The sequence below is a fragment of the Cariama cristata genome, unplaced genomic scaffold (assembly GCF_000690535.1).
Source record: "Cariama cristata isolate BGI_N322 unplaced genomic scaffold, ASM69053v1 scaffold9567, whole genome shotgun sequence".
Lineage (NCBI taxonomy): Eukaryota > Metazoa > Chordata > Aves > Cariamiformes > Cariamidae > Cariama > Cariama cristata.
In genome coordinates this window covers 2,220-22,146 of record NW_009628325.1, presented here as the reverse complement: position 1 = coordinate 22,146, position 19,927 = coordinate 2,220, and the positions used below count along the sequence as shown (strand labels likewise).

Genomic DNA, 19,927 nt, shown 5'->3' with positions numbered 1-19,927 from the left:
ATTTTGGTAAGCTACTTTTTATGCTTCATTGTGCAAATAATTCTGTTTACTTCCTTGCAGGTGCTAACCCACACAGTCTTTTTCAACACACACAGTCTCTTTTTCAGTCCTCCTACAGACGAAGTGCTTGCCTTCAACATTCAATTTATCATCACAATTTTGCACACAAAAATAATATATGACCCACTGGTTGCTCACAACAAAATAGTTCTGCACGATAAAGGAGAGAGCAGCTGCAACCTGACAATACAGTTTGGCAAGCAGTCTATTTACAAATAGTTATATATTTACTCTATTTATGGAATCATAGTGCATAAATACATGTTCTGCTTGTACATGAGCATATAACATATATACAATTTATTAAATATTTGACCAATCTTTATACATTACAAAAGAAGAAAGCAGCAAAACTAGAACAAGAAGGTGTTACACACACTCAAAGAAAGTAGATTGTTTTTTCTAAGTTACTGGTTTATGCTTTTCATATATTATAAATTACTAGGCTTTTACTCAGCAGAAAAGGCTGCCAGTTTCTCAGTGTGGTTAAAAATAAAGAAATCACTATCCTTGCCTTTAATATGCCATTACTACAACTCAGCCAGTTACATCTTACCTGTTCATCTAAAAACTAAGATCAGACATTGTAGTATTCACGTAATTAACTTCTGATCATTTGTGAATATGGTAACTTTACATCACTATTGCACAGAGACTGACATAAGTCATTCAGAATGAACCTTTAAGTCAAGATGTTTTTTGCAAAATCAGGCGCTCCATCAGACAGGCATCTATGCCAGGCCTCACTGCCATCTAAAATCATCTTTGTGGATCCAACAGCAACACTGGCATGATCTGACTCTCAGACATTTGAAATTACCAGGATAACGAGCTACATCAGGAGTGGGAGAGGTCAAACTCACACAGCATGACTACCAGTGTCTCCCATCAAAACTGGCATTCCCACAGAGCTATCATGGTTAGAAATAAACATGTATCATGCAGGTATTATGGTGGCAAATAATCTTACAAAAATGATGATGTGTAGTTTCACAATAAGATCAGGAAGTGAAGCAGCTGCTAGGCAGAAATTAAACTACAGACACTAAACATATCTCATCTTTTGAGTGGTACTACAAACATTAAATTTTGGGGGGTTTGGGCTTTTTTGTTTTGGGGGTTTTTTTGTTGTTGTTGCTGTTTTAACTTTTAAAAAAATACTTTCAGCAACATTTTTCTTTCAATTAGCACAAGTTTGCAAATGCAACAGAGGATTATGGATAGTAGCTGTTTGTTCCATATCAACTAAGCTGTCAGTCAGATGAGCTATCAAGATTTTACATTATGTTATTGATTCAAGGAGATCTGAACCCAACCTGTGCTCAAACTGGAGAGAGACAAGAATTAGCTTCTAAAAGTAAGCACATAGGACAATGCCGAGACACTGATGAACAGTTGCAAACAGACCTGTGATTTATTATAGGTTCTCAAACACTGCTGTTGGGATGGTGATGGAGGGGGAAAAAAAAAAATCTTGAAAACAAGTACACTCCACTCAGAAATAATGTTTTGGGCTGTATTTACCATCCATTTGTCCGAGAATGGTATAGCATAAAGAAAACAGAAGCAAGGTATCTCTAAAAGTTCTTGCTTAGGATCAGTTCTAAGGATATAGTTCCACTACAGATAAAAACCAGTCAGATAAAAATCTGACATAAAATATAAAAATACAGATAAAAATCAGGACCGGACCTTTATTTTTCTGATGATGCCTTCTTTCCACTGCATAGCTGCACAAGTATCCGTTTTTGAACCAGCTGAAGATCAAGGATGCAGTTCCACAAGGTGGTCTGAGCAAAACTACCAGTTTAACACTGCTAAAAATAAGACATCCCTCTTTTCTCTCCTGCCTACTCCCTGTTCCACTCACATGCCCTCTCTTGCACTGGTTCTGATGCATACTGATTTCACACCAGATCTCCTCAAATTATTAAAAGTGGCACTAGACTAAATCTGAAAACAGAATATTTTGTGCTACAATGGCTTACTTGGTGATTATACAACTCTCGGTCTGGTTTAAGAGGAATAATCAACCACATGGCTGGAACGCAGAGAGAAGGAGACCAGAGAAAAGCAAGAGCTCAGCATTTGAGCAGAAGAGGGCTGCCGTCTCCACCCAGCTGTCACGTCTCCACCCAGCTGTCATGTGAAACCACAGCACATTCTTTATAAAAGATCTCCCTGATGGATCTGCCTGCATGGTCAGAGTGTTAGCTTACATTCAAAGGAGAAGGCAGGTATGCATAGCCCAGATATACTGTCATATTCAGACAATGAAATCTTGTTCTAAGCAGCCACTGAAAGAGGCAGTCCCATCATTCCTCTTCATTCACATCCACCCATAGATGCCTCAAGCCCAATGGTGATGGAGAAAGAAAAAAAAAAATCTTGAAAACAAGTACACAACTACACTCCGCTCAGAAATAATGTTTTGGGTTGTATTTACCATCCATTTGTCAGAGAATGGTATAGCATGAAAACGGAAGCAAGGCATCTCTAAAAGTTCTTGCTTAGGATCAGCTCCAAAGGCTGACATTGGGCTAACAAGATTGAGGAAATGATTGAGGAAATGACTCAGGGTAAAGTTTTTATTTTTTTCTCCTTGTTTAGCATTAGTCTCTTTCAGTTCCCTATCTGGTTCATCATGCACCCTCAAACTCATGCAGGGAAAACCAAGGCAGGAATGAACAACGAGGTAGGAAATGCCCTCCTTTGGCAGTATCGATTTAAACTGCTTGCTGAAATATGGTGAAAGCACACCAAAAATATCACACACTTGCTTAGCTCATTTTAAAGTTAAGGGCTCATCCACATTGTGATGTTAGAAAATAAGGACAGGTGCAACTTCATGATATGATATAGGCTCACTTTATTTCACTTCAAAGTAATCATAATTTCTAACAGTTATACCCTGCTTCAGCCATAGCTAAGAGACATAAAGTATGGCCATTCTCCATATTGTCACTATCTTCCCAAGATTTGTGTTTTACTGAATCTGAAGGCAAAACTGCCTCTGCCTTGACCGAGCCTTTTGTTATTGAGTGTAACTTTTATTGGCAACTTACATTCAAAATGGGACAGGCCATGTAATGAGGAGCTTTACTACGTTCAACAGGTGCAACAAATAAAGCAGGAAGAGTACTACTCCACACATTACTCACTACCATCACTAGACAGGAACACTAGATCTTTTTGGATAACAAAACCTAATACAAAAGTCCTCATCACCATGTTATTCAAGCACTGTAGTTGGATTGGACACCATAAAAAAGAACCACAAGAGACTCTAAGTCACTTACAACTTAATTTGTCCATATTCACTACATGCAAATCCACACAGGTCCTCAATGTAAGGAAAAATAAAATTCTTCACCATGAGAGCAATTAAATATGGGATCAGATTGCCCAGAGACATGATGGAATCTACCTTGCAGGAAACATTCAAGACTAGGCTTGACCATTCCCTGGATAACCTAATCTAAGGGTCTACTTGCAACAGAAGCCTGGACCAGATGATGTCCAGAAGCCCCTTGTGACCTTAACTTCTCTGTAATTTGCTATTTCTACATATAGCTTTCTCTCTCTTTTCCATCATCCTTTCAAAGTCCATATATCCTGTTAAGCTTTCAATCACTCTGTTGTAAGATGCATAAAATGCCAGCAGTAGTATTAGAGATATATTCACTTATACAACAGTTTTCTTTGTGAGTACAATTCCTCACACCTATCCAAATGCAGAAATCTCAGTTTCATTTCTTAAAACCTATTCATCAACACTACAAAATACTCTAAGCAAAAGCATTTATTTTTTTCTTATCCTTTCATTCCACATCCGTTCACATAAAGAATGCAAAATTTCTGAAAAAAGTTTTAAAGAATTAAATGTTTATAGAATATAGCCCATTGATTGACATGTATCTTCAGAGAAGGAAGTAAGATTCTTGCTGCAGTCTCATATACTCAACAATTCTCTGAACAAAGTTCTTAACAATTCATAGCAGAACCCTTCAACATTTTGTGAGGATAGCTCTTATACAATTATCCTAAATGAAAGCACTGCAATAAAATGTAAACTGATTTTTACAAAAGACAAAATAAAGCATTTACTAAAGACATGTCAAAACGATCCACACCAAGCACAGTATACAGATTTTGGCAAAGAAACAGAAGATAATGGCTAGTTAACATCATTGCCACTCAATTTCTTCTATAAGTTTTTTTTTCCCACCTGAAATAAATCTGTGTAAATTCATTACTATATTAGCTGCCTGTTATATTTTTCATCAGTTTCATCAATAAAACTAGCGTTGTCTTACCATGTCTTCTTTTCCTGAAGTAAAACTCTTGGTGATTCATATTTATCATTGCCTTGGATACTGCCCAATAGTTTAACATTTCCAAGAAATCAAGTAAGGCATGTACTACTATGTTTCCTAATTAGGGAGGATAAGTTGCAGTCTCTAAGCAATGAAATCTGTATGGATCACAGGTGCTCAGTTCTTTATCTGAAGTATATCATATAGCATCCATAATTTTACAAATACGTAGATGTAAGCATTGTAAATGTACAAAATAAAAACATTAATTCTCTTTACTTTATGCTGACACCTGTTAAGCAGCCATGATGTCCATTAGTAGGTCAAACAGTTAAAGTTAATTGGTAAGAACTTTGCATTAAGACAACTCAATGTTGTCTTAAAAATGTAGTATAAATGATGTAACTTACCAAGTTATGCGACTGGGGAAAAGCATATTTTGTGAGGACTTCAAATATATCTCTTCTACTGTGCCCTTCTTGTTTTAATGCAAACCGTAAATTTCTCATATCCTAAAAACAAAGGCATTATTTTTTAAGTGAACCAAAGCAGTAAGATACTTTTATCTGATGTACAAATGCTATATTATACACTAAACATGATTTAGAATCTGCTTGCAACACACCTCAAACCATTGTGAATGTTCAGTTTTATTTCTTATCCCATAAAATAGGATAGAGCATAAGAATTCTACAAATAAAACAGTACCACACTGTGTGGTGCAAACACTACTTTGGCATAAAGCCATCAGAAATGACTGTATCTGATTCATTAAGAAGTCTCAAAAGCTATTGAATGTTTTCAGGATGGGACTTACTCTATGTTTTCAAAATGAAAACTTGCCAATAATCTGTCTAGACTACATTGTCCCTAGCTATTTTCTCATCACTAACGTCAAAAAAGAGCAATTTGCGCATTAACTACTAAGAATCAAACGGGTATACACACTCCATTAATGAGTCAAATAAAGGATCCTCAATTATCCACTGGGAACTCCCCTATGATCGTATTTTTTCGTGGCAACAATTTTTTTGGTGAGACTAAGAAAACAGAGGTAGCTGTTACAAACTTTTCACTGCCTTTACAGCTTACTTTTTTAAGTACTGTTTTAAGTGTTCTTCGAAGATCTTAGGATTATAAAAAAACTACTTTTAGAACAAATGAAATTATGAACCAATGCAGGAATAATGTCTTAAAACAAGATTACCGTGCGAAACCTCTTGTAATTAGTGATTCGGAAAGGAAGACCAATCCCTCTCCTCGCATGCGGAGAGGACAGTTAAATAGCCCTTTATACAAAAGGTATTTCCCTGTCCAGTTTCAAAAAGCTCTTTTTAAATTTAGCTGTGAGGAACATGTGTTTTATCATTCCTATAAATAGGTAAGCAGTGAGAAAAGGAACTTCTAGATTTCATTTCCTATTGCATTATTGGAAAGTCTTACTTTACAGGTTATATCTAATCCATAAGAATTCTCTCCTCTGCTTGAAGCTCCTCCCATCTTTTCAACCCTTGAAATCACGCCCAATGGAACATTCAATGTCACAACTGGATCCTGCAAGGAAAGTTTGAGTAAGGAAAAGATTAATCTTAAAAGACTCAAGAAAAATGTTCTTGTGCATTCTAGAATAGAAAGCAGACATGAAATACATACAGGAAGGAAAAGTGTGTTTCTGCATTTGATTGAGTCTCCCCTCCCAACATGTTATGAAGTCTGTACAGTCACTCCACAGCCTTGATCATCATCCAATTCAACATGCAACAAAAATACTTCATGCCTAATACAGTATGCAGGGAAAAAGTGGCAACTGCCTAAAAGGTGCCTTCGCTACATACTTCTGATTGCCTCTGCTTGCTAAGACTGCTTTATTGATATACAGAATAAAGTAGAACAAATGAAAGAGAGATCACTAGTAGAGTTAGCTGCAATCAGAAAGCCCTCAGTTCAACACTCCTAAAACCTTATTTAAAAAAGAAATTATGAAACAGATAACAAACACATTTTATTCTCTTTCGTGTTGCTGCTTATCAAACAAACTATTACTCCCGCATCCACATAAGGTTCCATTGATCACAGTATTTTTCTTTTCCAACAGTAAGGACAATCGAAATCTTGGTTTACTGATAGCCATTTTAAGAACTACTGCACATCATTAGTTGCTGCCCTTGATCTATCACAGAGTAAGTGTAAAAGGAACAGCTATCAAAAAAGTTCCAACAGACAAAAGATAAAGGTATCAGTTCAGTGTGATTAAACCGTAATTTTTACCATTCAAAAATGACACTGTTACAACACATTTAACTTTAAAGAACTTGCATTTTTATATGGATTTCTCAGTGGCACAGAGGCAATTACTATTTAGTCATTACACAATTAAGACATGGTTATTACAAACACTACAGACCATTTCAAGTGAAAAGTCTCCCATGCAATTCCACAAGCATACATGTGCCAAAACTAGAACAAATTAACTGACCACAAAACAAATCAAAGGCAGTGGGGGTGAAGGGAAGGGGGTTTAAAAAGCCAACTCATGCCACAGAAGTAATTGTGACACATTACTCACATTTTCCACACTTCTTAGGTACAGCCTGTAGTTTGTGATGTATACTCTTCCTTTAACAGGGCCGTTAAATGGACACATATAAATAACTTCCTTGTCTGTAAGAAATGCAGCATTTCTTAAAGATTGCAAAAATAAAAAAATCAGACATAAGGACAGCATCAGCTAAGTAGCAGTTAAAAAAAAGAGCTGCACTCATAAGAGCCACTCAGAGATGAATGAATTCAAAACGCAATAAATCTGATTTTTGTCCACTTGAACTATTAAGAAAATGTAAAAGTTTCATATACTAAACTTGTCCAAATAAAATCAGCAGATTTCAGTAGCCTTCCCTAGTTACATTTGTGTTCTCTGTTTTGACACTATGTGGGAGAGGGCAGGACATACAACAGCAAGTAGATTGAAGTCCTCTCTGTGATTACTGAACAAGTCTATTCACTGTCCCAAAACAAATACATTCTTCTGTTGATACTATTACATCTTTCAGTGCTCTGTAACCAATTCTGCATTGAAGTATGTAGTTCAAGTTGTAAAGTGTTTAGGGAACTCACCATCCTGAAGAGAAACATTACATTTCAGTTTCAGGCAATCAAATACAGCAGGGCCATCAGCAGTGTTTCACCAAGGACAGTAGCAAACCAAGTACTAACACATACTACTCAAAAAAGAAAGATTTAACTGAAGCAATGCCACTAAAGACTTAAGCGAAGCACTACAAACCACCTATTTCTCCCTGCCCATTCATTTCTTTAGCCCAATCTATTTATCTGCCTTCCACAACAAGCACGCTCCTTCCAGTGTGCTGCCCCAAAGCACAGACAATATTCACAAGGATCATATCAAACATGCATCTTAGTCCCACACTCTCTCCCTCATTCCTTCCCCACAACTTTCCTCATTAAAAGCATAACTACTTCCTCTGAAGCACTTTGGTCTCACCTCAGCTGACACTGTTTACAAACCCACCTAACAAATCCTCGGGTGGGGGGAAGGAGAAGCTTTACAAATAAAAGACAGACCACTTTCCATTGAATTCTGGTACCTCAACACAAACTTCTATGAGTGGAAGGCTCCATTCCAGGAAGAGCCTCCATCACATAAGAAACCACTGTACACAATACATTAATCTTCCTTATGCTACCACATCACTATATGTAAAGGCTAACAAGTGCATGCTGGTTATGTGCATGCCATGTTGTGTCAAGGAAGCATAAGATTGTACTTAGGGCAGTCACAGTTTTGGATAAGGTTCCGCGCCTGTGTACAAGATATCAATACATAATGGATGGCATGCAGAATTCTCTTGACTTTGGAAAGCCTGGAGGGGCTCTCATCACTAGACACGTGCTACTTAGGGTGTAGATACAATTAGGACACATCTTGACTTGCAATTTCTTTCTATCGGAGGATCTGCCATGTGCAGAAACCAAGATTTTAAAGACTTAAAAAGTTATTTGTGATAAGTGATAAAAAAATCCCTATTGCAATTACTTAAAAAAATTCATGACATTTTAGCATGACTTACCCCCGCCCCTAGCCCAAACCAGTCCAAATTATGAAACAAACCAGTAAGACACAGGTATATGCCAGACTCCAAAACATACATTGCATTAGGTAGCTACATAGCTTCATACCTGTAACTCTAGTCTCTCCTGGCAGACGAGGTATTTCTTCATTTTGTTCCCAGTTAGTTCCATCCTTTAGAGCCTAAAGAAAGAGAAGTACACTGGTACATCATATTTTATTTACAATTCCTTCAAGTTCCAGATTAAAAAAAAGCAAACAAACCAAAACAAAACTTAAAGGTAATTTCTGCATGGGAAAGAATAGGTTCTTCCACAGTAGAAATCAATAGACTGAACCAAAACAGGAACACACACCACTAACCTAAACTGCAGCTTTTAGACATTTAAAGGTTCAACAGATCTGAAATATAAGCACATTTTAGACCTTCTCCTTCTAAAAAAACAATTAATTATATTTGCATTAAATTGGAATTAAAATTCTATACTGGAAGTTCTCTGAAAGTTTTGTGCATTTAATTTTCCAAGTATGCTGGGCTTGAGAGAACAAATCAACTTAAATCACTTAAGCAACGTACTCACAATCATTACACACAAACTACTCATTTGTGACTTTCCCACATTCAGTAGTTTTTAAGAATGATCAACAGAAAATAATATTTGTTTCTGAAGAAATGTTTAAAAAGCTAAATAAAACCTTAGTTTCCGTTTTCTTGCACACAAGTTACATTTTCTTCAGCCACACAGCATCAAAAAGCAGAGGGGAAAGCCATTTAGATTGCTTTAATGTATTTCCCACTACAGATGAACATTCTAAAACTGAACCAGCCAAACATAACTAGGTACAACTTATCAATTGCAGTATAGAGTCCTTCTACGGCAAAGTGCCAAAAATTTTCAAGAATGTCACAGAATATTTCAATGTAGAAAGCAAGGATAAGAGTAAGTATATTAGAATCGATTTTAAGGAGGCTCTCATAACTTGTGACACAAAGAATATTTCGCCCATCCACTCTGAAAGGTATTTAAATCAACTCAGTTAACCGCATTAGAATTTTAGCAATAAAAATAAGTATATACATTCAAGAAAAAAAATCATTCAAATACTCATTTTTCTACCCAAATATGGAAGATAATGATCTCCGGAACCTCTGACGTAAAAAACATTTAAAAAGTTACACTCACCCTTTTACTTGAGGAACTCTCCAAGGAGTTTGAATTATATTTAGGTGTTGATGATGAGGCCATAACGGGTATCTGAGGAGAAAGCATGAATTGGAGACGTAAACTTCCTCCTGGACTACACGCTATTTACAGGAGAGATTTTAGACTTTGGAGTCCACAGGCAGACATCAAGAGCTTCCAAAAATACTTTGCAAGTTACTATTAATTTTAAAAAATTACACAATATCTTGTAATTGAAGGTCATTATTTAAAAGCATCCAAATCTAACAAGAAATTCTTTACTGGCTCTGGGGTTGGTCCTTATTACAGGGAATATTCTGACTCAAGCTGTATTTTGGTATTCAGTTGTTTGAATACTATTATTAGTTCAGTCAACAGACATTAGAGTGCCTGTTTTAAGCAACAGGATACACATACCATGAAATGCAACCTACTTGGAGCATTTGTATTAAGTCTTTTCGTTCAGGAAAACAGGAACAAACTATAAAATTATTGCACAGCTCCTGAAATCACAAGCATCTCAATATGCTCAAGTGTTTCATTATTTAAACAAAAAAAAGAGAAGGAAAAAGCAGGAGTTCCACAGTACTTCTACATTTAAAAACAATTCCCCATTTCCTAAACTGAAACTTCAGTTAGCACACCAGAAGGGGGAGTGTCCAGCCTTCTTGTCTGAATAGCCTTGATATATTTAAAGGAAAAGGATTTTTTTTTTTTCCCAAATGGTATTGATTAAAGACAGAATTGCATGATACAGGATTCATCATCTTAATCATTTCCTGACATTGCACAAGGGATCTCTAGAACAAACACTGGGGAAATGCTCATACTTGAAGTTACTCCAAACGGTAACTTCATACCAAATTATACTTCCCTTTCACTAGTCACACACCCTTCATCAAGCCAATTTGACATCGCACAGCGATCTTGAAGAGTTTTTGTTTGTTTGTTTGTCTGGGGGGGTTTTTTTTTATGTATTACAGACCAGAGAGTCTTTGTTTCTATTCCATAAATGAAACATAGTTGCCTTAAATAACCACTTTCTCTCCCCTTTCAACACTGAAAACACATTTGCACAGACCTCTCTGCACCATGACAAATCAGCCCATGCTCCTACATAACAGTGGGCTCACAGTGACACTGCAACAGTCCTACCCAAGGAACGGTGACACATTAAACTGCAAGATCCAAAATGCTTTGAAGTTACTATAACAACACATGAATGTGCCTGTGCAGGAAGAAGGTGGAAAACCATGACCTGAAGTTCTACATGTTTGTTACCTCCTTACAGTGCTCAACTCTTCCATATCTCATAAGGAAAACAGAGGAAACCTGACATTGTGTTTAAAACTGTAATATTCAGTGATACAGCTTATTATAAAAATCACATTCCTCCACCAAAAAAAAAAAAAAAAAGAGAGAGAGACAAAAAAGGAACCCACATTAAGTTGAAAAATGAAGAAAAATGCTTTTGAATGCCGCAGAGCCTGTGTGACCCTGTCACGCGGAGGTATTACTTCCTTTCTGGGTCTCTGGCAGCCTCAGCTTTCCCAAACTGAAACAGAGGGGTCCTGAACTAATTTTAGTGCAAGGCCAACAATTTAAATGAAAAGCTATTAGCAATCAGCATTAAATCATTGTTCTTTCAAACTACCCTCCACAGAAAAACTGTTGCAACACTGGAGACTAATGTTTTGAGTATAAAATTTAGAAGATTAAGAGAAGATATTTTCACAGGTTTTCCTTCCCTGCAATATTTTACATACTATAAAACTTAAGGTAGATTTAACTTTTTCTATATTGCTCTGTTAACTTGTGAATATCCAATATTTGTTCAATTACTTTCCTTAATTTATAGAAGTTTAAGTTTTCTAATAACCAGATATTTATAAAGGTAAAAGGTGGATTTACTCCAAAGCTTGTTTTAAAATGTTTCCCATATGAAGCAGTTTTTGTTCACATTTTAAGCGAGAAATACCAGGCGAGACAAAAAAACAAAGGCACAGCAGCCCCAGCTTTTCTATGTCAGCATAGAAAGTGGTTTTAACTGGAGCTCACATAAATTTCAATTAAGGCTGCACCAACCGTGAGAGACAAATGAGCATAAACAAGCCCTAGAAAAGTGACTTTTAAAAGATATAGCAACGCTGAATAGATCTGCACAGCAAAATGGAAATTCTGACTGCAGCAGGTACAGGCACACCCAAGCTAGCTGTTGATCTTGCAACCACAGCTACTCTACCAGTGAAGCCACAGAAAGACAAGCTTCAGCAGAGGTCACACAAGCCCACTCGGGATCCTGGACACTCGTCTTGGTGCCAACCCACTGCCTAAGCTAGTAAGAACAAAAGCTTGTTTGGACATTCCTTATGTCTTTCAGTCCTACCTCCAATCGCAGTGTACTTCTGCTGTTCACACAGGGAACAGCGTGAAGTGTTTTAGAAGCCTTCCGTTTCCTCCTTTGCTTTCTATACCATTTCCTCCCTTACTGCACATTCACCAAGTTTTGGCTGAACTGTATTACAGGGGGTGAGTTACAATTCTGAAATAATCATCAGACTCTAGAATATGGACTATAACTTTTCCAAACCTCAATGTAAATTAAAAGGAATAAGCAGAGATCCTTTCAGATTCTCAGAAAAATTTCTCCTTGTAGAACCGACAATACGGGGAGACAGAGCCCACCTCCCCTCCACGCTGCCACCCCACTAGGTCACTTCAAACAAACAAGATGTCTGTGCAGCTCCTGCAGCAGACCTTTGTGTGCCTGTTTCTGTGTATGTAAGTTTACTTCATGTAAGATTCCCTCAACTGACCATGAGACTGATTTCTTTAAACATACTTTACAGTGAGAATGAATTCACTGACTTCAATTTCTATAGAATATTTCATTATAGAATACAACCAACTACTCTGTTTCATGTCCAATACTTTAATGATGCAAATTAGACTTACTCAGAGCTAATTAAGTTGAATAAATAGGTATTGAAGGTAAGGTGTTATCTGTCAGATTTTTTTTAAATCCATCAAACATCTTCACTAAAATTAATGCAAGTTATTTCACCAGTATGTAAGTGGAAGAATTCTTTTAATGCTACCCAAATTTTGCCTTGAAATCTAATCACACTTTGAAAACCCATATACTAATAAGTCCATTTATAGCCACCCACATTTCCCTGATTTCTGTAAGTAAACTATGATGAAGTAATTAAACTTTAAATTATAGAACACCCATTAGACAGCATTTAGAATAGCATCCACTTTTGGACCCCAGTACAAGACAGGCATTGATAAACTGCAGTAAGTTGAGCAGAGCGTCACCAAGAGGACCAGGTACCTGCTCTATAATGAGAGGCTGAGGGAGCTGGGAATCGTTCAGCCTAAAGAACAGAAAGCTTCAGTGGGACCTCACAGCTGCCCACCAGTACCTTTGAGGTGGTTACTGAGAAGACAGAGCCATGGTCCTCAAAGTGGTGAGTGATGAGAGGACAAGACACAACAGAAACTGAAAGAATTAGATTCCAGCTTGATTTAAGAAAACAAAAAACACACCTACTTTTGCACCATAAGGCAGTCACTCAGTGAAGAAAGGGCCCAGGGAGGTTGCAGTCTCCATCCTCAGAGCTTAAGACTCAACTGAACAAAGCTTCGAGCAACAGGTTGAACTAGAGACCTGCTGAAGTCCCTTCCAACCTGAACTACTCTATGCTTCTTTGATCTTCACGCAACAGACAAGATTAAGTTCTCATTTAAAAGTACCCATCAAACAAGGACACATCCTTAAAGAACAGGACTCCTCTATGTCAAAAGAGCAAACAAGTTTTCAAAAACATTTAAAATGAACATGAAATATTTCCTTTTATAATATTATTTCTTTTTCTATCAAATTGTAGAAGCAGCTTGTGGCAACCTTCCAAAGTAATATTGCCATGAACAATTCAAAAATGTACTCCATCATAGTCTTAAAATAGCTACAACTTTCTCATTATCACAGAGCAGCAGTAGTCCTTCCACACAAGGAGAAATCCTGTAAGTAGTTTTCCACTGCAAACACATTTTATCCTCCAGTATGAGCCATATGTACTTCTATACTTGCACAAAAATTGAAAATCATGCAAACCTCATGCTTGTCAGCAGCTGAGAAGTTAAATTACTCTGCAAACTTAAAACAAATCAGACAACTTTGTTTATGATATTCTGCAGTTACAAACAGTTGAACATTCTTCCCTGAATCTAGAATAGCAAGGAGACAAAGCAATTTTACTGGACTTAACTTGAACTAATAAACAAAGCTTTCTCAAAGTTACCAGAACTTAATATAGTAACACTACCGAGAAATGTAGGCTCCAATGATCTCACGATAACAATTAAACTACTCGGGATCTGTATTTTCATTAAAGGTGATATTTATACTTGTGCTTCCTAGGATTCATGTGAATGGAGGCACAACAACATTTGAAAGGGCAGGCACTGAAGGCCAGATTTTAAGTCAATTCAAGGATCCTATCTGCTCTTTATGAATAAATACTGACAGACACAAGTATATGCCCACACAGAAAACCTAAATAAACTTTAAAACATGTAAATAAGCTTTTGAGGGTTAGGAAGCCTGAAATGACCAGCTGCTCTTTCCTTAAGGTTCTTCACTGCCAACAGGATAGAAGAGGTGTGCAGCACGGCTTGAAAAAAATACCATGACTCTTATAAGCCATGTTTAGATTGACAACAGCCTGGTGAAACTGGTTCTTATTGCTTATGATCCAGGGACAAATGAAAGCTCATTTGACATTTTGCTGGTCCTTTTAAGGCTTCATTTTCATGATGAAGAATCACACCAAATAAATTGTAACTATTGTATAACTGAGCCATGCTTGTGTCAACCTAAAATCTTTACACATATAAAGAACCAGTTTGTGCCCAGACACAACTTAATTTGCATCTGTCAAAGGATTACTACCACAAACATCTGAGATCAAGTAAACTACATCAAGTAAATTGTGACACTACTTTCTGGATATTTAATATTTTTGATCCTCCATCACTGGATTAAAACTTCAGAAAAAAAACGCTTCCAAATTTGCACCTATATCAATCCTTTGGAGCAAAAACAATTTTGACAACACTTAATGTAAAATTACGTTTTTAATTTTGTATAGCCTATAACGTTCAATATGTTAATCTGGAAAGACTGAGGAAATTAAATTGCTCATTTACCATACATACAGAGACATTTACAGAATATACTGAGTAAGAGGTAAACATGATGAAAAAACTTAGTGACACATATTATTATAGTTGAAATTTATTTTGTCTCTGTGTGTGTATCTATAGATAGATACACAAAAAAATACAAGGGCAACTGGATAAGCATGAGAATTATCTGCTTTTACCAGAATCAGATTTATCTAAATGATAAAAATGAACAACAAAAAGTTCGACTGAACATGTTCTAGAAGCATTCAAATTTCTGTCACACATCAATAACCATGACACAGGATAATGCCAAAGGTCTCATAATCCTGCTCCAGATAATGATTTGGGCAAGAATGAAAAAAGCCTCTGCATCTCCAAAGCCTCTCCTAAAAGTAGTGTCACAAAATTTACTAAGCCCCTTCATTTGCTGTCATAGTAATTTAGAAAACAATTAGAGCACTTCTAAAAAGAGTTACAGCTATAATTGGAGAATTATATGACACTTGAAAGCAATCAGTGCACTTGGCATCTGCCAATCTAGATAAAAATTAAGTTATTCTCATAGTTAGATTTGATACCAAATACAGAATTATTTCAAAGAGAAGAAGAATAGTATTATATTAGTAAATAACTTTTCACTGTGTTTGAGAGGTAAGTGTAAGTTAGTGCAGGTATTTAGAAAAAGCTGGTTGCACCTTCATTTAAACTGAAGATGCAAAAAATGAAAAAGCAGGTTTATAATGACAAGGTACACTGGTGTTACACAAAGACTGCAGAGTTTTATTCAGTACAGTAACAACTTACAGAGCCAGTATTAATATACTGCCTTGTATTTCCCATAATAAAATTAAACGCATAAAATACAGAGTCCGAAAGCCAAAACCACATCTATCAGCACCACAACTGCACAGAAGAGATAACACATAATATACAGGTTTTCAGAAATAACATACAGAATAGAGCAGAACTCTAGGAATTTCTAAGACAGTAGCAAAATTAAGCTAAGACAAACATGAAGGGAGAAGGAAAAAAAAAAGTATTTCACTAAGTGTTAATCAGAAAGGAATATAAATCCTTTTAAAAAAAAATATGGAAAAGCAACAGTCCTGAAGGGTCAAGCTAACAGCAGCATCCAAGTTATCATATCAGAGAGTCACTGGAATAAGCATCAGCATCTTTAACACTAGTAAATGAACATTTAATCTAATGAAGTCAAGAGCAGTCATTCATCTCATTAAAGGTTAATAAAATTTTAGAATTCAAGATATACAGGGATACAAAACAAGTCACAAGAAAGATCTACAGTCATGAAGGCAGTTTTCCAGACATTGGTTGTCCCTAACCAAACAGCACCAATCAATCAAAGAGAAACACTGTGAGACCAAAGTGCCACAACCAACTAATCAAGTCCTTAGAAATAAATACAACTCTTTCACACTCATTTAACCAGTCATATTTTAGCACAAAAGAACTATAGTCAATAACGGAAACAAAAAAGGTAGCAGAAATCTCCAATGTTAAACAAAGCTACAAAAAAATAAGTAGCCTAATGCAGAGCATTCCAGTTTCAAACAGATAAAGTTAAAAAAATCACATAAAACACCCACAGAAAATCCACATCACAGAAATACTTGCTTACATCCAAAGGAAATTAAAAAAACATTAAAACTTCCTGCAACAGTGAAAGATACGAAGGCAGGGTTTTTTTCGGAGCAAAATTCTATTTTGTTTAAATAATCATAGAATAGTTTGGGTTGAAAGGGACCGTTAAAGGTCATCTAGTCCACCACCACCATCCCCCACCCCCCGCAACGATCAGAGACACCTTCAACTAGATCAGGTTGCTCAGAGCCCCGTCCAGCCTGATCTTGAATGTTTCCAGGGATGGGGCATCTAACACCTGTGGGCAACCTGTTCCAGTGCCTCACCACCCTCATCATAACAAATTTATTCCTTCTATCCAGTCTAAATCTATCCTCTTCTATTTTAAAACCATTACCCCTTGTCCTGTTGCTACAGGCCCTGCTAAAAAGTTTGTCCCCATCTTTCTTATAAGCCCCCTTTAGGCACTGCAAGGCTGCTCTATGGTCTCCCCAGAGCCTTCTCTTCTCCAGGCTGAAAAACGCCAACTGTCTCAGCCTGTCCTCACAGGAGAGGTGTTCCAGCCCTCTGATCATTAATCATAATGATGTTGCTCATGCTCTCTGATCCAATACATTTAGACTACTTAACTAAAAAACAGATTTTAACATTTAAAAGTCATGCAATACTGACATCAAAAACACGCCTAGAACAATGCCAATTCAGACATCATAGTTACTTACATGTATTTACCTGTGGCCAGTAGCAGTTACTTGTCTCTTGTTATGCAACTGATGGCAAACAGAAAGAAAGGAAAACTGACTTACCTGTGAGATGTAAGTATCATTTAAACAGGAAGAGGCTCTATTACACCACTTTGGAGAGCACTTACAATTTCTTACCATCAGAGTTCAAGGGAAAACCATACCTATAATGTACACCAACAAACCACCTTTGTGTATCAAGTCATAAGCTTCCACCTGCACTTATTCCAGAGTAGATCTCTGGAGTCAACATGGATTGCTAGATCATGGGATCTCCCATTTCTTCTTTACCATCACAGTTATAGGGTGTAAAATCCTTCCAAGTGTAACCTCTTAGTAATGGAGTCTGCAGCCCTTACCTTTCCTCAAGTGGATCCTCATGATTCTACTGATCTGAGACTGGATTATGCCACTAGTGGGTCTTCTCCCTTAACGTCTAAATGAGATTCCTCATTTGCATATACTTACTAAATCTACACTTTCCAGGGAAATCATACGAGCTTTCAAGTCTCTTTGAAAGCCTTCTCAGATCAAGCCATAACTAGAACACAAAAAGCATGCCAGCAGTGCAAGCCTCAATGGGATACTGTGCATGTAGAATGCCTACTAGTGTTTGCTCTTCTGCACTGAAGTTTCTGTTAAGCAAATTCATCAGTAATGCATTAAAAAAATTTTCTGTATCCTACAAAAAAAAGTGTCACTTAAAAAAAACTTGCAATCTAGAGCTACTTGTTTGCTAAATGCCAATTCTCCACCAGGCTTCCTGTCTTTAAGAAAAACGCACTCCGGAATCCCTCATGTTGCCCATTCTCTGCTACGCTGTGAACGGCAAGCCATACAACTCAACACAGGCTGCTGAATTTGTTTGCAAAGAATCAGAAACACTCCCTCTACCAGAAAAAGCATTCTTGTGTTCCCTAACGTGCCCTGTATTTGAAAGGGCAAGTCATTGTCCTCGAAGGACTCAGTATGAACAAGTGCAAGCAAACAAAAGTTCGCAACAGTCAAGTGACTGCTGATTCAGCAAACAAATTAGAAGTGCACCAGTTGCCTGCCCAATCCTATCTTGCAGGCTCATTATATCAGGTAGTTTTGAAGATATCAGAAGGAAGACCTTGCTCTAACAAAAAAAACCATATCCTGACAATGAAGTTCTACAAATGGTAGCAAGTAGCAACAGCTTAGCGGAAAGTTTGGCAAATATTTTCTCAGTGCCACCAGATCCTATGCACTTCTGTGCATATGTTTCTTAAAAAAAAATCAAAAAAAAATCTTGTAGCTTGTACATTAAAGCCAGGTATTGAATAAATAATAGCTAGAGGGAGTAAAAAAAAAAAAAACAAACCACCACCACATTAGTTCTGTCTTGATTGATAGTTCTCCTGTCTCCACTTGAAGGTTTTCTTTAACTGTCTTAACTTCTCATGGAATTCGACTCCCACCCTATTTTCAAAGTAAATCACAACTTCCAACAAGACCTAACATAAAGGTTTGTAACATTACTTTTTCTAATCATCAAACCAATTGCTTCCTCCTTTCAAATTATATTGAAAATGTAGCTTAGGGTGATGTCCCTGGCTTTTATCCTGGTAAGCTTTCTTGCAAGAGAACTAGAAGCTCTCTCATGAGAGACGATACAGTATGACATGTGTCATCACAGACAGTAAGTAACTTATCTGCTGATGGACTCTGATCTGTTAGTTAGATATTTCTCAGGCTTTATAACACAGTAACAAGGAAAATCATCAACTACTTCAGTGGTAATAAATATAATTATTTGCCAAGGCCTGTTGTCCAGCAATTGTCAGAAGTTTACTCCTTGTAATTTATGCTAACATTATTTCTGTCCACTTGTACTTGCTTATTGCTTCTCCTCTATTTATTCTATGCATAATATCTTTCTCTTGCCATGATTATCTTTTTTCCTGACTTTTTCTTAATATTTGCTCTGGTAACCAAGTTCTAAAGTGGAAATTCAGTCATATGAGTGGATCAAAGAAAGCAGTAGTTTTCCCTCTATGCATGTAGCCCTGTACAGCAAGTAACTGTTAAATCTAGCTAGATTAGGTGGTATGACAGAAGTGAGTGGGTTTCTTTCAGAAACCATTTGTCATATTACCTCTAGAATCAGCATTACATCTGTAAGAAACCTATGCCTGAAGGCTGATCCGTGGCTTTCTAAACCCACCCAGTCTATTTTCTCTACTCTGCATCCCCTGCAGGGAATGTATACCTCCCACATTGTCAAAAGCTGATGCGGTTGACAGGAAAGCCTATGGGACAGCAAATACAGCTTCAAAGTTTTCTATTAAGAAAGCCTTCAGTTTCTCTCTGCTTATTCTTCTTGAAAGATATCCCCTTAGGCCGCTGTAGCTCTATTGCTAAAGATTTAACTGATGATGCCACAAGAGAAATGGAAATTGTATCTGTTATATAATGATATAGTGTATTAAAAAAAAAATGACACCGTAACAGTTAAAATGACTTCCCCTACTCAGGCTTTCCTCCAACTTTCCTTTGAGAACACATACAACTGACGCATCAGGCTCATCCTCTTTCATCTGCTGTGTTTAGTTCCTTCTTCCACTACATGAATTGCTTCTCTGAATACACATACCATGGAGAAAGTACCATGAGTTTGTCTCTGTTTAAAAATAAACAGACCAAGGACTATGATGAAGTCATCCACAAACTGTTCTTTGCTTCTGTCCCTAAGAAAAGGGAGATTGGGACTATCCTCCC

The 19,927-nt window shown here is 36.9% G+C and overlaps 1 protein-coding gene across 3 annotated transcripts in view; it reads right to left on the bottom strand.

Moving 5' to 3' along the window:
* The window catches only part of MTM1 (myotubularin 1), a 31,760-nt gene extending 22,038 nt beyond the window's left edge, over window positions 1-9,722 (bottom strand). The window contains exons 1-5 of one of the 3 annotated variants that reach the window (XM_009704766.1): window positions 9,648-9,722; window positions 8,574-8,646; window positions 6,943-7,037; window positions 5,820-5,930; window positions 4,787-4,888 (exon numbers count right to left, since the gene is read on the bottom strand). In XM_009704766.1, the coding sequence (XP_009703068.1) occupies window positions 4,787-4,888; window positions 5,820-5,930; window positions 6,943-7,037; window positions 8,574-8,646; window positions 9,648-9,710 (444 nt within the window). In that variant the 5' untranslated portion in view covers window positions 9,711-9,722. Of the gene's footprint in view, window positions 1-4,786; window positions 4,889-5,819; window positions 5,931-6,942; window positions 7,038-8,573; window positions 8,647-9,641 lie in introns of all 3 variants that reach the window. The other 2 variants (XM_009704765.1, XM_009704764.1) reach the window with 2 other exon arrangements.
* Window positions 9,723-19,927: the final 10,205 nt, after the last annotated feature.